At 39.7% G+C, this 20,968-nt stretch overlaps 1 protein-coding gene across 4 annotated transcripts; it reads right to left on the minus strand.

The window, feature by feature from the left end:
* Nucleotides 1-1,510: 1,510 nt before the first annotated feature.
* Nucleotides 1,511-18,890, minus strand: LOC119882051 (butyrophilin-like protein 1). 4 transcript variants are annotated; one of them, XM_038692069.1, is made up of 7 exons: nucleotides 18,735-18,844; nucleotides 17,657-17,888; nucleotides 15,416-15,748; nucleotides 14,162-14,200; nucleotides 13,176-13,451; nucleotides 3,782-3,919; nucleotides 1,511-3,592 (listed from the first exon to the last, which is right to left on the minus strand). In XM_038692069.1, the coding sequence occupies exons 3-6, from the start codon at nucleotides 15,729-15,731 to the stop codon at nucleotides 3,795-3,797; spliced, it is 756 nt and encodes a 251-aa protein (XP_038547997.1). In that variant the 5' UTR covers nucleotides 15,732-15,748; nucleotides 17,657-17,888; nucleotides 18,735-18,844; the 3' UTR covers nucleotides 1,511-3,592; nucleotides 3,782-3,794. The 4 variants fall into 4 exon arrangements, with proteins under 4 accessions (XP_038547997.1, XP_038547994.1, XP_038547995.1 ...); XM_038692066.1 differs by lacking the exon at nucleotides 17,657-17,888 and having other exon boundaries at nucleotides 18,735-18,890; XM_038692067.1 differs by lacking the exons at nucleotides 14,162-14,200; nucleotides 17,657-17,888 and having other exon boundaries at nucleotides 18,735-18,890.
* Between the last annotated feature and the right edge of the window lie 2,078 nt (nucleotides 18,891-20,968).

The following is a 20,968-nucleotide window of genomic DNA, read 5'->3' on the forward strand; positions in this document are numbered from 1 at the left end:
TTCTCTCTTTCTGTAGCTAAACATGTCGAATTTAAAAATTGAGAGAAAAATGAGAAGAAAAAAACCAGACAGATTTTATGCTTGGTTATAATTCTTACTTCCTTTTCTAACTTCACCCCCCATGAGTTTCTCGGAGACAGAGGCGCGTTTCTCTGCTGGAGACGCCCTGAACACCCGCTCCCACGAATAACGGAAATACCAGCAAACTGCGTTAATACAACTGTAATTAATCGGAAGGATGCTGTAATTAAATGGCATCACATGTGTTGTTACGTAACATATAGCCAGGATTTTAATAAATTAATTTCTTACCCTGTCCATCAGCAAGAGTTGTTCCAGACTGAGTCAGGAGACAAAGGCACGCGAGAGGAAGAAGCTTCATGGCGGTAGAAGACGTCTGAAGATTAAACATCATTAAACTTCACTGTAACGCAAATTACGGAAATGTGCAATAACGACTTCTGGCTGTGTCACTGCCTCACATCAGAGAGACTTTCGATTTCTCAGCTTCCGGAAACTGCAACTGCAGAAACACTTCCGATTTGATCCTTCACAATAAAAGCGTCACTTTCACAGGGGTATTTTAACTTTACTCAAGTAAAAGTACCACAAATAAGTCCTGCATTCAAAAACTTGCTTAAGCATTATCAGAAAACAATACTTAAAGTATAGTATATAAAGTAAAAGTACTCAAAGTGCTGTAAATGTTGCTGTCAGTGTTTCACTTTGATGTTCATGGATTCATTTTGCATTTACTGCTGTAGATGTTTCAGGTTGAGCTCATTTTAACTCCGTTATATCCTACAGGAAGTTCTTTTATAACTTGCACAGTTTTCGAAGTATCACAATTATACCGTCATGATCACTTCTGATCATGAAGGTAAACCTACATTAATTCTACATGCATATTGTTGTGCAGCTCAGACTCTGCAATATGGGGGTATTTATTTATGTTTTATGTTTATTTATGTTTCAATACTATTTGTGTGAACAGATAAGAGATCTGTGTGTAAATGTGGGACTCAAAAATGCATAAAGCTGCAAATGTTAGGAAGATCATCACAAATGTGGTTCATTTATTTGTAAGACTATTAAATATATTCACAGATATTTTTATTTATTTGTGGAATTTATTTATTTGCAGATCTGTTTTCTATTTTTTTGTGAGTTTACAAATCTTCATTTTGTGTTTGTGCAAAGTGTTTTATATTTACAGATTACACATTTACACACATATAGCTCATCTGTTAACACAAATAATATTGAAACATAAATACTCCCCATTTCTTGTGTCTGCAGCAGTCTATACCTGCCAGATTAGGCTGCAGTGTGACTTTACTTATGGAATAATATAAGGAAACATTTTTTTAAATTCGCTGCTTGGATCCCTAAAAACATCTGTAGTAAAATATTGATCATGTTAGAATCGGTCCAACACAGTAAAATCTTTTTAGTTTCTTTTCTAAGAGTTTGAACAGACTGAAACATCAAAAACAGCCACAACATACAGTTTGACATTTTTCATGTTTTATTCTAACGTTTGGACAGAAATGATTCAGCTCTGCAGGAAATGACACGATACAAGTTCATCATCAGTTAGAAACATCAACATACATGAACTTTCAGAGAACTCAAATATCACAGTCAGCAGCAGCAGCAAACACTCAGTGTCCAGTTTATTAGGAACACCTGAAACTAATGCAGTCTGACAGTCCTGCAATAAATCTCCTTCATCAAGGTTTTAATGTTCAGTTTGAGTTCAAACTGTTTCAGAGACGTGTTTCTGTTATTTAACCTGCACTCACTGATATACATGGGGTGGACAGAATAACAGAAACGCCTGTCAGTATTAAGACATTTTAATCTTAAACAGTTTCAACACAAACTGAAAATTACATCTTATATGAAGAAGGATATATTGCAGGAGTGTTAGACAGTATCAGCTGTTCCTAATAAACTGGACACTAAGTGTGAAGTTCAGTGTGTAACTGTACCTGACAGACTCTGGCTTTCCACCTTAAGAAATAAAGAATCAATACCAGCTTGTCCCAAATAATGTCAACGACACAAATATTAAAATAAAAAAAATTACATTGAAAATTTCACTTTAGCTACAAAATATTCACAGTAACAGAGCAACAGCTTTAGTTCAGTGAACTCATGTTAATGTCCATGTCTTGCTCAGTTAGGACCTTTAAGAAATACAAGCAGTCTAATATTTGGTGAATGGACACTATTTATGCAGCAGATCTGCTCCTCATTCATCCACTCACACTCACTCACTCACTGATGGCAGCGTTTTTTTGGTCCAAGACCCTCAGCTTTCAACACTTGCGCTGCTCTCTCGTTATTCATCACATCGTTTCTTTGCAGTTCCGTCTTATTCATCATATTTAATGTCCTTAACAACAGTTCAGTGGGCAGTTTGATCATCACTTCACTTTGTGCTGCCTGGAATTAAATTAATCTACACTGACGACAGTTCAAGAGTAAAAATGTGTCACATAAAATAATCAGAACATAAAAATAAAAACATAAAGCAACACAGAGCAGAGTGCAAGAAGTCGTCATTAATTAAGTCAATATTTTTTCTCTTAGAGCTGCACAAGAATGAAAAAATCTAATTAATCAATGATTCATTGATAATCAGTTCTGTCAGCATTAAAGGCCACTTTCTCTCTTCTGTTTCACCTCGTTAACTCCAACCTGTCTGCTAAAAAGACAGAACACAACACAACACGATTCTGCAAAACCCTAAGTTCAATTTAACGATATATTTTTGAACGTTAAATAATATATTCAAAATAATTAATAAAAAAGATGTATTTTTTATGACTTATTCCAACAACATCTGTCCAGGGAAACTACAGGTTAATGAGAAGATAAGTTAAATGTGTCTGAACGTCTGAAGGCAAAGTGTTGTTTTGTTGGTCAGAGCGGTCTCACTCACAGGTGGAGTTAAAAGTCTGCTGTAAGACAAGTTTACAACCAAATGTGGCACAAATTAACTGAATATCCAGAAACATATTGGGAAGTCGTTCATAGAGATAAACAGCTGGTGGTGCTAATTCTCAAGTCGGTGCCATTAATTCAATCCAGATATTGTTTAACAAACATGTCTTCTGTTTTCTTGGATGGACTTTGTGTCCTTCACTTCGACTTTATGTGTATATTTAAACAGATGCTGAGTGCTGTGAGGTAAAGGTAAAGACTTTACATTTTGCCATGCTGTTTTCTAACTGTCCATGACTTTAACAGGGACAGTTTATTTAAAACACTTGTTAAGGTCAGGGAAAGATCCTGGTTGTGGTAATGGGATGTCATAATGCTTCCATATAAAAGCAAGGTGAGCTACATGCACAACAACCTCACTTTCATCTTGTTACAATTACCACAATCTGTCTAACCACAACCCTAAAACCAGGTCTTGACCCTCGAACAAATAAGTGGAGACCAGCCAAAATGTCCTCACTGTCATACAGAAATACAGCACAAACACACACTTCATTAGCCGACTGCACAGCACATAAAGCTAGTTAGGAAATCAGGGTATTATGCTGAGACTCTTGTCCCTGTGCCTGTTGATCTGAACCTGCAGGAAGGAAAACAAAGTTATATTAAACAAAATCCCTCCTGCATTGATCCTACGCTGGTGTAAATACCAACAGAATGCTTAATGCCTGAGAAGATAAAACATCTGTCAAGACTCTAAACATGAGACACAAAGAATGTGTCGTCTGCTCATCATGAATATGTTGATAAAAACATTATTTAAACTTACCTCTCAGAGAATTTCATCTGGTGCGACGTACACAAAGCACAGCTATAACAACTACAGCAACAACAACAACAAGAGAAAGAACTGCAACAGCAACTTTCCATCCAGTGGCGGACTCAGTCAAGGACTCTTTGGGAGACCCTGAAACAGATGATAAAAAGTGAATGTAACAGTCAGAACGTAGCTGCACATCATAAACAGCAGGTTGAACATCACAGCCGACACAAAGAACATCTAAAGGTGTGCACGCTCCTGAAATCTAGAAGCTAAAACTGTCAGCAGATCCAAACAGCGCTGGGATGAGTCTCAGCAGGAACAGTGATGTTAGCATTGATCTTATGGCCAGTCGCCTCCTGCTGGGCTCCACAGCTAAGAGGTTGGTTCTGGTTCTGGTCTCAGTAGTGAGGAGGGTAATGTCGTAGCATCGTCCTCTTTCTGAGACGTGCTGCTCATCAGTAGGAAGAAGGTTTGAATCTCTGTCCTGCCGCCTCTACTTCAGCCTGTTTACATGTGACTGTTGCTAAACTCCTGCTGTGCTGAGATCTGCAAACGTGTGAGGCGATCTGTCTACAGCCGAGCTTGTCTGCACCCTGAGCCGAGGCCACCGTGGACTCTGGATTACGGCTCAGAACCACATCTGGATTTTATCACAGCTGCTGTTACAGCGAGTGTTGATTCAGTAAAGAGTCTGAGTACTTCTTCCAGCACTGACTGCTGCCCAAGCTCCAACTCTTAAAGCTGAACACACTCTGCTGGAGCTGCAGGCAGAATCACACATCTGACTGTAAATAAAAACAGCTGGATAATCAAACTATGCTGCCATCTTGTGTCCTCTGAGCTGCAGCCTTATGCTTTTATCATACAGCACCTGTGATTGGTTGAATCAGCCCACCTGCTTCAGTGAGCTGCACAGTGAAGCTTTTAATACAAACCACAAGCCGAATGTTGGTAAATGTGGGAAGCGGTGAACATTTGTGAACTCCTGCTTTCAGACTCAGAGGAGGATGATTCCTGCTCAGATTCAGAAATCAGAGTGAGGACAGTTTCCCTGTTTTCATCTTTATTTTATTTTAAGTCAGAACCTGATGCTGAGTTTTAAGTTAGTTCTGCTTGTAGTCAAACCTACTGCAGAGAATAAATTGTAAAGAAGCTACATTCAAACATGTTTGTCATCTGAAACCTTCACTGCGACGGGTCCAAGTTCACACTGTCCAGTAAAAACTGCACTTCCAAAGCCTTTATCTGCCTCCATGGTGTCAAATTATTACCAGGAACTACCACTGTTTATATTTAGAGTTAAATTCTGGTCCTAGTTTTTAGTTTCAGTTCAGTTTCTAGTTAAAATATAATAATAAAATGACTAAAATTTTCTCTACGTCTCTGAGTTTCCTTGTGTTGTTTATTTGATTCATGTGTAACTGCAATTTGCAACAATGATCAATAAATTACTCTAAGCTAAGACATGTTTCAGATCCTCAGTATATTTTGGTGATACACGAGTTATTAATTCATTTGTTATCCTCTTTTTTTCTTCATGTCACAAAAATGTCACAGATTCTAATGATTTCAGTCTCTAAATCTCCCTCATTTGTAAATCTGTTACTGGGTTTGTGTGTGAAGGAGAGTTAGTGTTGTATTAGTTTTAGAATAATATGAATTCAAGCAGTTCAGAGTGAGAAATATCCTTATTATAATAACTTATTTTAGCAAAATATTATACTGTAAAACATAATTTAACAGAACTTAAAGTAATTTGTATCTTTAAAATTTTAATGCACATTTAGTCAGAGAGAGTTAAAATCTGTAATGATCTTTGGTGATTCATGTTTTCATTATCACAAGTGGAGCTTGAACACTAGTGAACTTCCTCTTACACCAGCGTCGTGTCTGATAATGATCTATAACCTGTTTTACTCTGAGCAGGTCACATGTCGTGTTTTCTGTAACAAGCTGGTTTTGTCAGTTGTCTCGATCAGTTAAACTACAGTTACACCTGGTAGTTAGTTTGTGGTAATATTTCTAACAACAAACTCACCTGGATGTGAGAATTAGTTTGTGGTGTAACTCATATAAACCAACATCATTTAATAATCACATATAAACATAAATATAACCAGGCCAAGGTCAAAGGAGGGACTTGGATCAGGACTGACCTTCAGTCTGTGCAGTGAAGGATTCATGTTGACAAGAGCTGGGTATCAAAATAAGTTTTTTAATATGTAATGTAAATAGCATGTGTTTTAATACTATGAGTTTCACAACACTTCTCAATGTTCATAATTTCTGTTCTTAACATTTTCCTCTGAAACGTGTTTCTAAAATGTAAATGTAACACTGAGAATGTATAACTGCTTATCATGTACGGCACATGTAGTGTTAGTGTTTAATTATAGTGAACCAACAGTGTGGATTTGTGCATTTTATATTAAATAATTTAGAGACTCAACTCCTCTTTTCTCTCCCAGAGAGAAGCAGGGGATTTGATTATCAACCCTCTACAGACGGCTGAAGAGACCCCAAAAGAAAGGGGGTGGAAAGGTCGCTTTCACTAAGTGCTATTCCTGAGCAGTTGATCGTAAAACTGGCCACTTGGCAACAGCCGAGATAAGCCTCTCGGTGCCTGACTGTTAAACTGACAAAAGGGACACTAACCAGCGATTAGCGTTTTCCTAAACAGCCTATCAGAACTCTCCTTATGGGGGCAGTATAGGGTTTCCTGCCCCCATAAGGAGAGTTCTGATAGGCTGTCACCATGGCAACTGACCTTTCTCTGTGTTTCATTACCTCATCAAAGGGATACTCCTTCACGCCTAGGTGGGACAAAATCCAGGACACCAAGGACAGCCCTGAATTTATGTAAACAAAGACTGCAGTCTCCAAAGACTCAAAGCATTTACTGTTTAATTAAATAATCTTTTAGTTACTTGATTACGTTTGTCTCTATTTGAGTAGTTATGTTGTTGATATCTGTTGTTGATATTAGTGCTGAAAAGAATCTAAATAAGTTACTTTTGCGGTGTTTTAATTTTCAGCAAGATTAAGGACACTTCTTAATCTTATGTGTAACCAATGCTTGTTCACAATACTTTCTCACACAATTCCTTTAGAAACGATGATAAATGTCATACTACACGTTATTAATCGCCAGCTTGAATTTAAGGCTAAATAACTAAGTTTTCCAGCTCCTGAGAAGATTGTTTTTGGATTAATCTAAGCTTTCCTCATGTAACCTGAGCTCCCCCAAGTGGGCGAAATAAGTATTACATACCCTCGTCAGAAATGCCATTAATGTATAAATGTCACTCATTTATCATGACCAATAATTTGACAATTGTTTCCTGTTACCAAATACTTAAACTTAGAACGGTACAACCGTTTGAACAGTGAGGTTTGATTGTGGGAAATATTTGATAATACATGCAAATAGATTTTCTTTTTTCTTTTATGGACATATTAAAAGTTTAGAAAGACAGTCCCTCAGGAAACCGGAAACGCCCCGCCCTGCGGGAACGCAGGACTGCCCTCTGGGGAACCACGCCCCACACAACAAAAGAGCGACACACGACGTCGTTCGCTCTTCTTCCCTCTTCCTCTTCGCCCTGCTCTCTGGACGCTTCCCTCCTAAACGGCGCTTCGGCACGCGCCCGGCTTGCCCCCTCCTTTGACTATTTCTCTGATGTATTTAACCACCTTTTTATATCACCTTAGTTAGTTAATAAATTCACTGTAACCAAGGAATTGTCTGTATTATCAGTCTCATATCCTTTAGATATGAGACTGACTGATTGATTTAAGATAATTAAGCGATTATTATTATTAACTGATCACTGGTGAATAATTGTATAATTATTAAAAGCTACCTAGAAGTCCGGAGACTCTAAGTTAATAACAACTCCGGTGGTGCCCCTTTCGAAATGAGAGCTTTTATGGATTGATATTTTCTGAATATTAAAATTCATAATTGGGTATTAATTCTCAAATTTATTAAAATTCATAGGTAGTTTAGACATGCTACATAATCATAGATGTTGATCGTCACAAAGAAAACGATAAGCTTTGTTAACAGGAAACATTAAACATCCAGCTAAACATGAGGCTGAGATACGTTTATGTTTCACTGAGCAGTGACAGGACAAGTTTGAGGTACTTTTACTTGAATATTTCCAACTTATGCTACTTTATACTTCTACTTCACTACATTTATCAGACAGATGTAGTTACTTTGATTTTACATACTGTCACCGGCCGGTGAAAAAGGACATATTTTGGACCTCGTGCTGTCGTACGGTTTAACTATTAGTGAAATATGTGACACATTAATTTCAGATCTTTAACTCGTCTTATTTACTTTCCCTGTTCGTAGTTTTTCTACCTGTGCTCCTGCGAGCAATTAACCCTTTAACTGCCTCACAGTTTTCTGCTGCTTTTAAAGACTCACTAGTCATGTTTCTGTCTAACTGTCGTGCAAATTTTAAGCAGACTTTTGTAATGTGGTAAAAAAGAAAAAACAAAGTAAATGTGAAATATGAGCGTTTCCATCAGCTGTTTGGAGCGAATAAACCAGGCTACAGCAAGCGTAGTTACGTCAGCTGTTGACGTTACCCATGGCTGTAATAAACAAGACGTCTGGGCTCCAAACCAGAAACAAAACCAGTCACGTGAACCTGAGGACCACTGATCTGAGAAAAACGGAGAGAGGTCCTCAGGAATGTGTCTCAAGCGGGCAAACTGCTGCCAGCCAGGTCTCCGCACGTTATGGGAATATCTGGCAAGACGCCGACAGCGGAAACAGCTGATCAGATGTGAGTTACAAGTTCACTACGTCAGAACTTATTCGGCAAAAGTGTTTCCATCTCCCGCTTAGAGCATTAACTGTTTTTTGACAAGGGCAAAATCCACCTCAAGCGAGTGTAAAAATTTTATTTTGCCTTTTATATTTTACTTGAACTGAGTTATTGGACTGTTTTGCTCCACTGAGGGAAAAACGCTCTAAACCACTTTCAGAGTCTCGGCTGAATGAAACTACCTGCTCTCTCAGACGTGCCTGAAGAATATCTGAGAGAAAGTGGAAAAAGGATAAACTTCAAGTCTCTTTCTAAATATTGAGGGACACATGATGTAAATACCACAGAGCAGTAAAATCTGTTGGCCTCTCTTGTTAACCCTCGTGATAATTTAATGTGGAAACTTTCTAAAATGTTTTATTAATAAAATCACTGCTCTTAGCTTTTCACCCACTACGTTTCCCAGAGGCCCCTCTGTCCCGCCCTGTCAGCCCAGCCGTCTTCCTGCAGTTTGAGCCAAGTTACATTCCCCCTTCTTTCTAGTTAAACTAACAAACTGACAGTTTTCCTGCACGCTTCTTTAAAGATGTTTTTAACGCTGCAGGGTCGAGCATTGTGTCCTCGGTTAATACATCTCTCAGCTCAGGGTGAGTTCCAGCTGTTTAATGTGCGACAGCGTTTAAAAAAAGAAGAATCTGGATACTTAGATTCTCTCTAATTTCAGACCAGCTTCTCTTTTCGTCAAAAGTCTTGGAGAGAGAGGTTTTTTTAATCACCTTCAGTCATTTTTACATGATTTTAGTATTTATGAAAAATTCCAGTCTGGATTTAAGCCCCGTCACGGTACTGAAACTGCTCTGTGAAGAGTTTCAATGATTTTCTTTTAGCTGATTTAGTGCTTTGATATGGTTAACCACTCCGTTCTTTTATCCCGACTCGCTGACAGGAGTTCCTCTGTTCACCTCGCTGAGTTTTCTGCTGCCCCTCTTTCTTGTGGGGTCCCCCAAGAGTCCATATATTGGGGGCCCCATGTTTTTTTCACTCTACGTGCCGCCATTGGGGTCCATTTTCAAGTACAGAATATCTCCTTTCATTGTTTTGCAGATGATGTACAAATCTATTTGGCTGTAAAACCCAATGACAAAGCCTCAATTCAGTCCCTGCTTAACTGCCTGAGAGATCTGAAGTTGGATCAGAACTTTCTCTGTGTGAGAGAGAGAGAATGTGTATGTGGTGGATCAACAGGCGTGACAGCAATCAGCTTCAGGTTGTCGGGTCAGGACGCTATTTTGTGCTCAGGTGAGAGTTTATAAAGAATTTGAGATTGTCAAAGAGACCGTTTATCTGTATCTATAAAAGCAGATACAAGGTGTGAGAGTGGTTCTGTAACAACAAAGCACAGCAGTACAGACTGATTAGATACAGGTGAGTTACAGTAAAAACAAACCCAAGCTAGACATAGACATCTACAGAACAGCTCGCACCCTGAGCAACAGTAACGGCCAATAACAGCTAGAATGTAATGAGCCATCAGTTAATGATTAGCAAACAGGAATTGTGTAACATGTGCATGACAGTCACCGTAACAATCACTAACAATGAGCACGAGTATAAACAATATACAGAGAACAGAACCATAAAGAACGCAGAAACAGCGTTAACAGAGCTCGCACGGCATCACGTCCACAGAACACAACTACTAACTCTCTAAACCCACTAAATATAAACATTAACGGCGTTCAACACAACATCAACAATAAACTCTCAGCTGCCCATCAGAAAAAAACTGCAGTCTGTGAAGTGGAGCCCAGCTGTCGTCTGGACGCCTCACTCACTGCTGCGCTTTGGGGGCGTGGCCAAAGTGGGCACACTGGGTGCACATGCACAGAGATGTGAGGAGAGAGCACGCTCAGAGGCACGACCTTTTTATTTTACACTCTGTCTCAATGAAAGTAAGACTGAGGTTGTTGCGTTCGGTCGTCCTGATGGTTTAAGTGCTCGTGTAGCTGCTGTTGGTTCTTTAGGAACGTATCGTCGTCCGTTCACCAAGAATCTGGGTGAGATCTTGCACTCAGCACTGAGGTCATCCAATCAGATGCTCCCTGATGTCCCCAGCTCCAGGTTAAAGACTAAAGGTGAGCGAGCCTTTTCAGCGGCTGCTCCTGATCTTTGGAACACTTTACCTGCTGAACTGCTCGGACCGCCGACACGTTCAAGTCGTTGCTAAAGACCCACCTCTATTCACCGGCCTTCAAACAGAGGCGACATCATCGACCTTTTCTTCTGTTGTTGTCGTGTATATTTGTTGTTGTATCCTGAACCTGGAAAGCACTTTGGTCAACCAGGGCTGTTTTTAAATGCGCTATATAAATGAACGTGAACATGTGATAAACGCATCACTTCTGCTACTTTAAGTACATTTAAGTTACTTTATACTTCACTACATTTATCAGACAGATATAGTTGCTAGATACTTTGATCTTGCAAACATGAGACTGACTTAAAATATATAACTTTTTTATAATACTTTTCTACTTTAAGTACATTCAACTGATACTTCTATACTTTTCCTCATGTAGACTTTTGAAAGCAGGACTTTTACTTATAACAGAGTATTTGTACGTTGTGGTGTTGCTACTTTTCCTTCAGTAAAGAGTCTGAGTACTTCTTCCAGCACTGACTGCTGCCCAAGCTCCAACTCTTAAAGCTGAACACACTCTGCTGGAGCTGCAGGCAGAATCACACATCTGACTGTAAATAAAAACAGCTGGATAATCAAACTATGCTGCCATCTTGTGTCCTCTGAGCTGCAGCCTTATGCTTTTATCATACAGCACCTGTGATTGGTTGAATCAGCCCACCTGCTTCAGTGAGCTGCACAGTGAAGCTTTTAATACAAACCACAAGCCGAATGTTGGTAAATGTGGGAAGCGGTGAACATTTGTGAACTCCTGCTTTCAGACTCAGAGGAGGATGATTCCTGCTCAGATTCAGAAATCAGAGTGAGGACAGTCATCACGTCGATTCACCTTCAAACTCAGGAACCTTAGAAACAGATTTATATTCAGTCCGCTTTGCTCTCATCGATCTTCAACAACTAACTTCAATGATTTCTTCATCTAAACCATCAACCTGCCTCTTAGACCCCGTCCCAACCAGACTGCTTAAAGATGTTTTACACTTAGTCAGCACTTCTTTACTAGATATGATCAATCTGTCTTTATTATCAGGCTGAAAAAGTCCGTTAAGACTCTTCAGCTGATCCAGAATGCTGCAGCACGTGTTCTGACAGGAACCAGGAAAAGAGATCATATTTCTCCTGTTTTAGCTTCTTTGCATTGGCTTCCAGTAAAATCCAGAATAGAATTTAAAATCATTCTTCTTACCTACAAAGCTCTTAATGGTCAGGCACCATCTTATCTTAAAGAGCTCATAGTACCTTACTACCCCACCAGAGCACTGCGCTCCCAGAATGCAGGGTTACTTGTGGTTCCTAGAGTCTCCAAAAGTAGACTAGGAGCCAGAGCGTTCAGCTATCAAGCTCCTCTCCTGTGGAACCAGGTTCCAGTTTGGGTTCAGGAGGCAGACACCATCTCCACATTTAAGAGTAGGCTCAAGACTTTCCTCTTTGATAAAGCTTATAGTTAGGGCTGGCTCAGGTAGTCCTGAACCATCCCTTAGTTATGCTGCTATAGGCCTAGACTGCCGGGGGATTTCCCATGATGCACTGAGCTCCTCTCTCCTCTACTTTCTCTCCCTCTGTATGCAACCTCATCCCATTATTGCATGTTACTAACACAACTTCTCCTCTTTCTGGTAGTCTTGTGCTTTCTCGTCCCTCTCCTCTCTCCTCCTGTCACTTCCTGCAGGTTTTCTGGCTCTGGAGCTGTGGAGTCTGGATCTGTGGTTGCGGGTCTCCTGCTGCCCCCATGTTCCTGCTCAACACCCTCTGCTGCAACTATTGTTCCTAGTCCTATTATTATTTTATTATTATTATTATTATTATTATTATTATTATTATTATTATTATTATTATTATTATGATTATTATCAGTAACATTACCATTAACATTACCCACCCCCCAGCCCTCTCTCTCTCCCCCTCACCCCCAACCAGTTGAGCCAGCTAGCCGCCCACCCCGAGCCATGGTTTGTCTGTGATGTACCAATGAATCATAACAACTAATTACTTTCAGACCAGTGATTTACTGATAACATCTAGGCAGTGCCGACCAAACAACTGACATGTAAAACGGGTCCTGGTGAATTTTCCTGGTTGTGCAGTTCATTTGGGCTGATGTGAAGGCTGTCAATCAAATTCTGGTTCTGACCAAACAACCACAGCAAGACGGCTTGAAAAGGGGTCGGGCTCTGGAGCAGGTCGCTTGTGATGTGAAAGCCAACAAACCAACCAACCACAGGATTTTATGATAGCAGATATGTTATTTTAGCAATTCAAAAAACTATTGATAAATCCATCTGCTGATCATGAAATCTGTTCAGGAAGTGATCATAAAATTGATCTATATAAGTGATGAGCTTAGTGAGCTCTTTGTGAAACCAAAGAACATAAATATACACCCCAGAGGCAACACCACTAGGAAGAATCTCACCATTGATCTCCACGTAGGTGTTAGCTTCAATCTGATGGTTGATCTCCTCCTGTGTGGCTACACAGCGATAGTTGTCTGCCCTGGTCACAGCAGTTTGGAGGATGATGTAGAAGCTGCCTCCTCTTTCTGAGACCTGTGTCTCCTCAGCAGGAAGTTTGTTTCCAGCACTGTCCTGCCACTCTACTGTAGGTTTTGGAAAAGCACCAAGAACTTCACACAGCAGCAGCATCCCATCATCTGTTTTAAGTGTCTTGACATACGGCTTTGGAGATGCTCCTGTGAACACAGTTAAAAACAGACAATAAGTGACAGATCAGCTACAAGAGGACAATAACAGGATTATAAATGTAACACTGTGATGTTTCCTGTTCGTCTCTTCTCTGCTTGTAAATGAGGATTAAAGTGTGTTTAACAGAAAAACACAGAGGAACAGAAAAGCACAGTATCAGCCTCAGTTGCTCCTCCCAGCATTGTTAGATAGGACATGATATTTCAAACATTTCTAACTTCTACCAAAAGTCTGGAAACTATTTACAGCTGCAAACACTGTTTCTGACTCATATCATGACAGAAGCTCAGATACAGTCAAATGATGTACATGTACATTCATACAGGGTTTTCTCTATGTCCTACACCTTAGCAGTGGCGGTATTTATAACTTTATGAAATTTCATGATGTGTTCAGTTTTAGCTGAAACGGAGACGTGTTGATTCAACTTCATGGTCATTTTGGAAGTTGTAGTTTGTGCTGATGTTGAATTGTTGGTGTTATACTAACAGGTGTTTCTATAATATTCTTCACCCCGTTTATATCAAGGAGTTTAGCCAAATTAACAGAAACACCATGCAGGATAATCCAGGTTTATTAAACGTTTCATTTATAAACTTCTTATATAGTTCAAATGTGTTGGTGAATGACTGTCTCCAGTTATCAGTGATGACGTCACTTACAGGTTATCAGTGACGTCATCTAAACCAGGACTCACCTGGGATGTTTTCAGCTGATCTGTCCTTTAAGATAGGATCTAAAAGACAAAACAAAACACAATAATGTTAGAGAGCTTTTCTGATATCATCAACGTATCACAAAGGTAATACTGGGAAATAATAAACTTGTTATCTTGTTTATCAGGCTGATTTAATGTTTAGAAAGAAGCCACAGTTTCAGATTTCACAAACGAGCTATAAGCTGGCAGCACATTCACAGACTGGTTTGTGTCGGTCCTGGTTCTGGCAGGGTCCTGGTGTGAGAGGGGACGACTGAATCTGCGTCCAGCATTAAGGGCCTTTCTCAAGAAGGAAGTTCAAATATTCAGGATCTTTGATTTATCTAACTTCACTGTTGGTTGTGGATAATCAGTCTCACATATCTGATCTAAAACTTTATTAACCTAAATATTTCCCAACCAGCTGGAAGTGCTCACGTAGAAATATTCTTTATAACAAGCAGGGCTTATATATATATATATGTAGCTTTAACAATATTGTTGTTTACATTCATGCCAATAAAGCTAGATTGAATTAAACTGAAATATAAGTTTATAAGCAGCTGGTTATCTTAGTTTATAATAAAGTCTGGAAACAGCAAGCCTGGCTCTGTCCAGAGGTAAGAAAATCCACCTGCCAGCACCTCTAAAGGTCACTGATTAACATGTTAAATCTTGTTAATTTAATCTGTAGAAAAACTGAAATGTGAAAATGACAGTCTGTAGTTTTTCGGGGTTATCTGTGGGACTATTTCTTGATTAAGAGCAGTAACTTCCTGCAGTCTCTGCTGGTTGCCTGACCTGTAAAATTGAGAATTATCATCTTTATACTTCACTTTTTGTACAGATTTCTGCAGCATTATCTTATCTCATTGTCACAGAACTTCCAAAATATGATATTAAATGCTTATTAACATTAAATTCTAGTGTGTTTGATAGCACCATCATACCCTAACCCTGGAGGGAAACCTCTGTCATGTAACATGGAGACCAGATTGAACTTTGGTCTCTGAAGCACAAATATTTTACTATTTGTAAATACTGTTATGATTCAATGAGGTAAAATGTGCAGAAAGCAACATATTTATTAAATGCTGGATGTTTCTTCTAGCTGGAGCTAATCTGCAGCCCCCCTCCACCTCGGTTATTCTGACTACTTGATGTCAGTTTGACTTGAGCCCATCTGGAGCATTTGAACCAGTCGCGTCTGTAAATGAGCCGGCGTCTTTATAACAGTGTCACAGCAGCACTCACCAACAACGAGCGCAATGCGGGATTGTCTTTTTCTCTGAGGAAGTGGAAAATCACAGGTGTAGCTTCCGCTGTCAGTCACCTTGGTGTTTCTGATGACTATGGAGGCGTTACCGAACTGCAGCTGCTCCTGAAAATGAAAGACTCGTCCTTTGAACCGCTCATCTTGACCCACTCGGCCGTTGTTGTAATGGTTGCCCTTATCGTACAAGAACACTTCCTTCTTTTCATCTTTCTTCCAGTCAAAGAGCTCTCCCTTAATGTTCGTCGTGCCGAGGGAACACGGTAAAATGGCTTCGCTCCCTTCTTTCACGACCATGCGGATGACCTCTGGCTCTGAGAGAAAAACAACAAAACAAGTAAACAGGTGTTATTCAGTGTGTTCACGAGCCGAGTCATCAGGTAGAGAGAAGGTCAGATAAACACATTCACAGGCCGCCGCAGTTTATAAGCAGTCTAGAGAGAAAGCAGACTCGTTCAGACGCATTTTAAATGTATTTCAGTGTATAGTTAGTTAGATAATACAGTTTTTGTTATCAGGCCTTGTGTTTGAACTTCACAAATTCTATTTAGTTGTGGAAACCGTTCCGCTAACATCAGGAGAAGTTGTAGTTTAAATTATTATAGGTATTGATTTAATGGATTGAATTCAAAGATACTAAGAACTAACAAACTGTCCTGCTTCACTGCTGCAACAGATTTATTTTTATTTATTTATCATGTGCACCTTTTTAAGGACGTCCAATTAAAGGTACACATGACATAATCATATTTTCTTCCCCAACAGATGTTCCTAAAATTAAAAGATTGTTGCTGCAGCCATGTTAACAGCTCTGTGAGGCTCAGCATGCTGACACGCTCACACTGACGGTGTAGACATGCTGATGTGTAGCAGGTGTTGTGTTTAGCCTGTTAGCATGATAACATGTGCATATTAGTCGTTAGTTGTCATTAGCTGTGCAAGTATTTGGTCATGAACCAAAGTGTCGGACAAACCTGACGATGGCGCTAGATGAAAGTCAGAGGATCTTCAGAGTGATTAAAATTCAACCTGAGAGGAAAGTGAATTTGTACCAAATTATATCACAACTGATGCAATAGATACTGAGATATTTTACTCATAAATGTGAACTTCATGGTGGTTTTAAAAAGAATGTCAGGTGCATGTGTACAGGTTTCTGTGTGTGTGTGAATAAAAAGATTAATTTCCCCAACAAATAAAGTAATAATTACTCTTTTTTGACCCCCCATATTATATTATCCTGATAAGGATTTCTACTAAACTAGCAACTTAATTCATGTCCTGTTTCCAAGCTGTAACCACCGCAACACGTCAGACACAAAATCCTTCAGAATGAAAGCGTAATCTCCACAAACAGTAATTACGACTCATGAATGCTGCAGAACAACAGTTCAGCTTGTGTGTCAACACTCCTCCTCAGAGCAGGACTTTATCGTCATTCTGCCACACTGACCTGTTCACTGCACAGTTTCAGTTTTACTGTCAATCCACAGCGTGTTGTGTGTCGGTCTGGTGACAAACTGTAAGATGTGAGTTCAAATATGATTTGTTACTAAGACAATGCTCTTCTCTGAAAAGCTCATAAAGTGAAAACTGTGTAAGTTCAGAATCACCTTTAATCGTCAGGTATGTGAAGACATAAGAGGAGTCTGACTCTCAACTACAGTTTGCAATTAAAATTAAACACAGACACACAACCATGAGCAAAAACATTTGCAAACTTCAAGACAACAAGACACTAGTGTAGTGAAATAGTGCAACGGATGCTGGAATAAGAGCATATTTTTGTGCAGTAAGTCCAATGTGTGTTGAATCTGCATGTTTCCTGACTCTAAACTTCTTGTGGGTCGGGGCTGCGCTGAACTGTAATATTTACTATCTTAATGTTTTAAGCTATATGTTGAAGTTCTTATATAGTTCAGTGTAAGCAACTTTTTTAAAACCCCTCCACTGGCCACTATTTTATATATGCGTTAAGAAACACTATATATACACACATGAGTTCTAACAAGTTACTCTGTCTCCAAGAGGAGTCTTTGCTCCAAGCAGTGAGAATGATTTATCCTCTTTGTGAGCATTTATTTTGTATGTGAATAGATCAGAACTCAGGTGCTGGGCAGTTAACACCAGACATGTTAGTGTGCGCTCCTCTCTGTATCTGACTGCCTGAAAGACCTGTGTGTATGTAAGCAGATGTGTGTGCTGTTGGGTTCACTTCTTACTGGCACTGTTTATGCTGAACGGCTGAATGTTCCAGATAAGAGATCAATCAGCTCTCTTGGAAAATGGCATCACCATCAGAAGGAAATCCCACTGACTGTTTTATAGGCTGCTTTATGTTTGCTAAACTCTTGTCTGAAGCGATGTAATCCTACAGGGGTGGGGCTCCTGCTGCTTCCTCCTGCCGGCGCTAGATGAAAAGTCAGAGGATCTTCAGAGTGATTAAAATTCAACCTGAGAGGAAAGTGAATTTGTACCAAATTATATCACAACTGATGCAATAGATACTGAGATATTTTACTCAGAACCACAAATGTGAACTTCATGGTGGCGTTAAAAAGGATGTCAGGTGCATGTGTACAGGTTTCTGTGTGTGTGAATAAAAGATTAATTTCCCCAACAAATAAAGTAATAATTACTCTTTACATTGTTGAGAGCCAAATGAATTGTCTGCATATTTAGCAACAAACTTGTCCAGGAAAGCTGATTCTGGATGTAGACTATGTTGTTGTTTTTGTTTTTTATTGCCCTTTAGTGCAGACAGAGAGCTGGACAAGGATCTGGCTGTTGTCAGTATCCACACAGAGCCTGACTGCCTGTATCTGAACACAGGTGGAGGCAACAAACTGAACTAAACACTGTGGTTTCTGCTGATTTAGAAAAGCTTCACTTAGCGGACACACGAATGTTTGATCAGAGCTACCAGAGTCCAAAGTTAAGCAACCAATCAGGTTTGAAAGGAGAAGAGTTTCTCGGAAATAAAGATTCGTCTTCAACACATCCGTGCTTTGCTTTCTCACCACAGGATGGAGACGCCGCCCTGCACCCCCCCCCCCCCCCCCCCCACCTGCAGAAGTAATGACGCCACGTCGGAAGTTATAAACCACCTCTGCAGCTCTAAACATGAATACTAACACAAATACTGAGTAGGTCTGTTACAGAATATAATTAAGGCTGTAATTACGCAGAAGGATGCTGGGATATCATCACATCACGTGAGCTGTAGAGCGTGATTGATCCGTACTAATTATTAAATAACAATATCAGAATAAAACTCAGTCTGAATCTCAGCTTTCTTACCGGTTTGATCAGCAGATGTTCCTGCAGAGCAGCTCAGGAGGAGACACAGGAGAGGAAGAAGCTCCATGGCTGTGGATGTCTGCTGAGGACTGAACATCCCTATTTAGAGAAGCTGCAGAGACCTCTGACGGCTGATTGGCTCATCAGAAACACTTTCGGTTTCTAAACTTCCGCAAGCTGCAACAACAGCAACACTTCCGGTACAAATCCTTCAGAATAAAATCTACGCAAACATTACCTATGACTCATGAATGCTGCAGAACAACAATTCAGCTCGCGAGTCAACATTCCTCCTCAGAGCAGGACTTTATCTTTACACTAAATCAAAAAAAAAATACTAGGGCCTCATTTTCAGACACAAGTTCACTGTTTCAGCTTCACTATTAATCCACTCTGTCTCTTCTTTGATGCACTTCCCCTGACATGTCCTTTATCAGCAGGAACAAAACCTTTCAGGGCCAGTTTCTCCAGAATAAAAGCAAATTAACTAAATTTCCTTCAACAAAAGCTAATAAAGTACAGCAGGCAACAGGTTGAAGTTTCTGTAACATTAATTTGTTCTACGGTGTTCCCTCTGTTCCTACAGTTAATCTGAGGTATTAGTGTGTCTCAGTTTGGTGACAAACTTTCAGATGTGAGTGCAAACATGATTTGTTACTAAGATAATGCTCTTCTCTGAAACGCTCATAAAGTGAAACTGTGAAAGTTCAGATTCAGAATCACCTTTAATCAGATAGGCCTATGTGAACACGTGAGAGGAATTTGACTCTCAGTGTACATAAACAAACAAGAATAAACAATAGGACAACAGTTCAACAAACAGACACAAGTGTGCAATTAAAAGTAAACACACACACACACAACATTAAGAAAAACAACAATATTTGTAAACCTCAAGAGAGCAAAACACTAGTGTTGTGAAATAGTGCAAAGGATGCTGGAATAAGAGCCTATTTTTGTGCAGTAAGTTTAGAGATGGATCTGCAGTTTCCTCTCTATCTTGATGTTTTAAGCCATTATATAGTTCAGTCTAAGCCACTTTTGTTTAAAACCCTCTACTGGCCACTCGTTATGGTTTAAGAACACTGTACGTACACACACACACGCGTTCTAATATGTTTTAAGGTTTAAAAGTTACTCTGTCTGCACGATGATCTTTGCTCCAAGCAGTGAGAATGATTTTGTGACCATTTCTTTTTGCATGTGAATAGATAAGAACCCAGAAGGTAAACTGTAACCACATGGACGTATGTAAGGTCAAAGGTTCGATCCCACCAACGTCCAGGTCTGTCCTCCTTTTTCACCTGAGCTTTCTTAACGTTAATGAGCTACACACCTCAACCCTTACACATGTCAAGTTTATTTATCAAGGCAGAAAGCTCCAGTTTGTCTCAGAGGGCTTTATATCTTTATATCTGTGCAACACATGATACCTTTGATCCTCAGAGACTCTCAGACACCCCAGATTAAATCCAGGCTGCTGTGTTCAACAAACTAAACTGGCTCAGCCAGCGAGCATACCCAGGTTTGGTTCCTCAGAAATATGAGTTGCACAACAGTTGATGTGTTGCAACAGAAAGGATAATTATACACCTGAAGTTCAGTTTATTGTATTGTAATACTACTCAAAAATAACATCTAACAGGATGTAGAGGGACTCCTCCAACCTCTTTCAGGATTACATGGAACTGTCATCAGGAGGCTGTAATCAAATCACCCACCTGTGTTGAGGAGTGATGGTTTCAGGATATCACATCAGAGTTCTGTGCTGATGATTATTCAGTTTATTTGCAATGGTTAGCACCACAGCTGTATAATGTCTTCTGCGGTTCTGACAGGAGCTTGTTTAAAGTCTGATGGAATAACCTTGAGGATGTCACAGTGATGTCATCATATTTAACCACCCTGGTCATTGAAGGAGACGACCATGGCACCTCAAATCACCAAACCCGCATGTCAGGATTTAATTCATGAGCTTTGCATCTGCTTTTAATCCAGTAAACACAAACACCTTCTGCACAACACTGGTTTTATGGATTAAATCTTTTTTAAAGGACAAACCCAACACGTCAGACTGAATGGTCTTAAATCCAGCGACATTGTTTTAAAGACCAGGGTCCCACAGGGCTGCGTGTTGTTACATCCTCTACATCTACTTATACACAAACATATACACTCGGCAAGGAGGACCTGACAAAAGAGTTGCATTATGGAATAGAGAGCAGTAAGATTTT

This window comes from Micropterus salmoides, unplaced genomic scaffold, assembly GCF_014851395.1.
Source record: "Micropterus salmoides isolate LMB-PRFRI ecotype aquatic unplaced genomic scaffold, ASM1485139v1 Ms_hic_scaffold_2865, whole genome shotgun sequence".
Taxonomy (NCBI): Eukaryota; Metazoa; Chordata; class Actinopteri; order Centrarchiformes; family Centrarchidae; genus Micropterus; species Micropterus salmoides.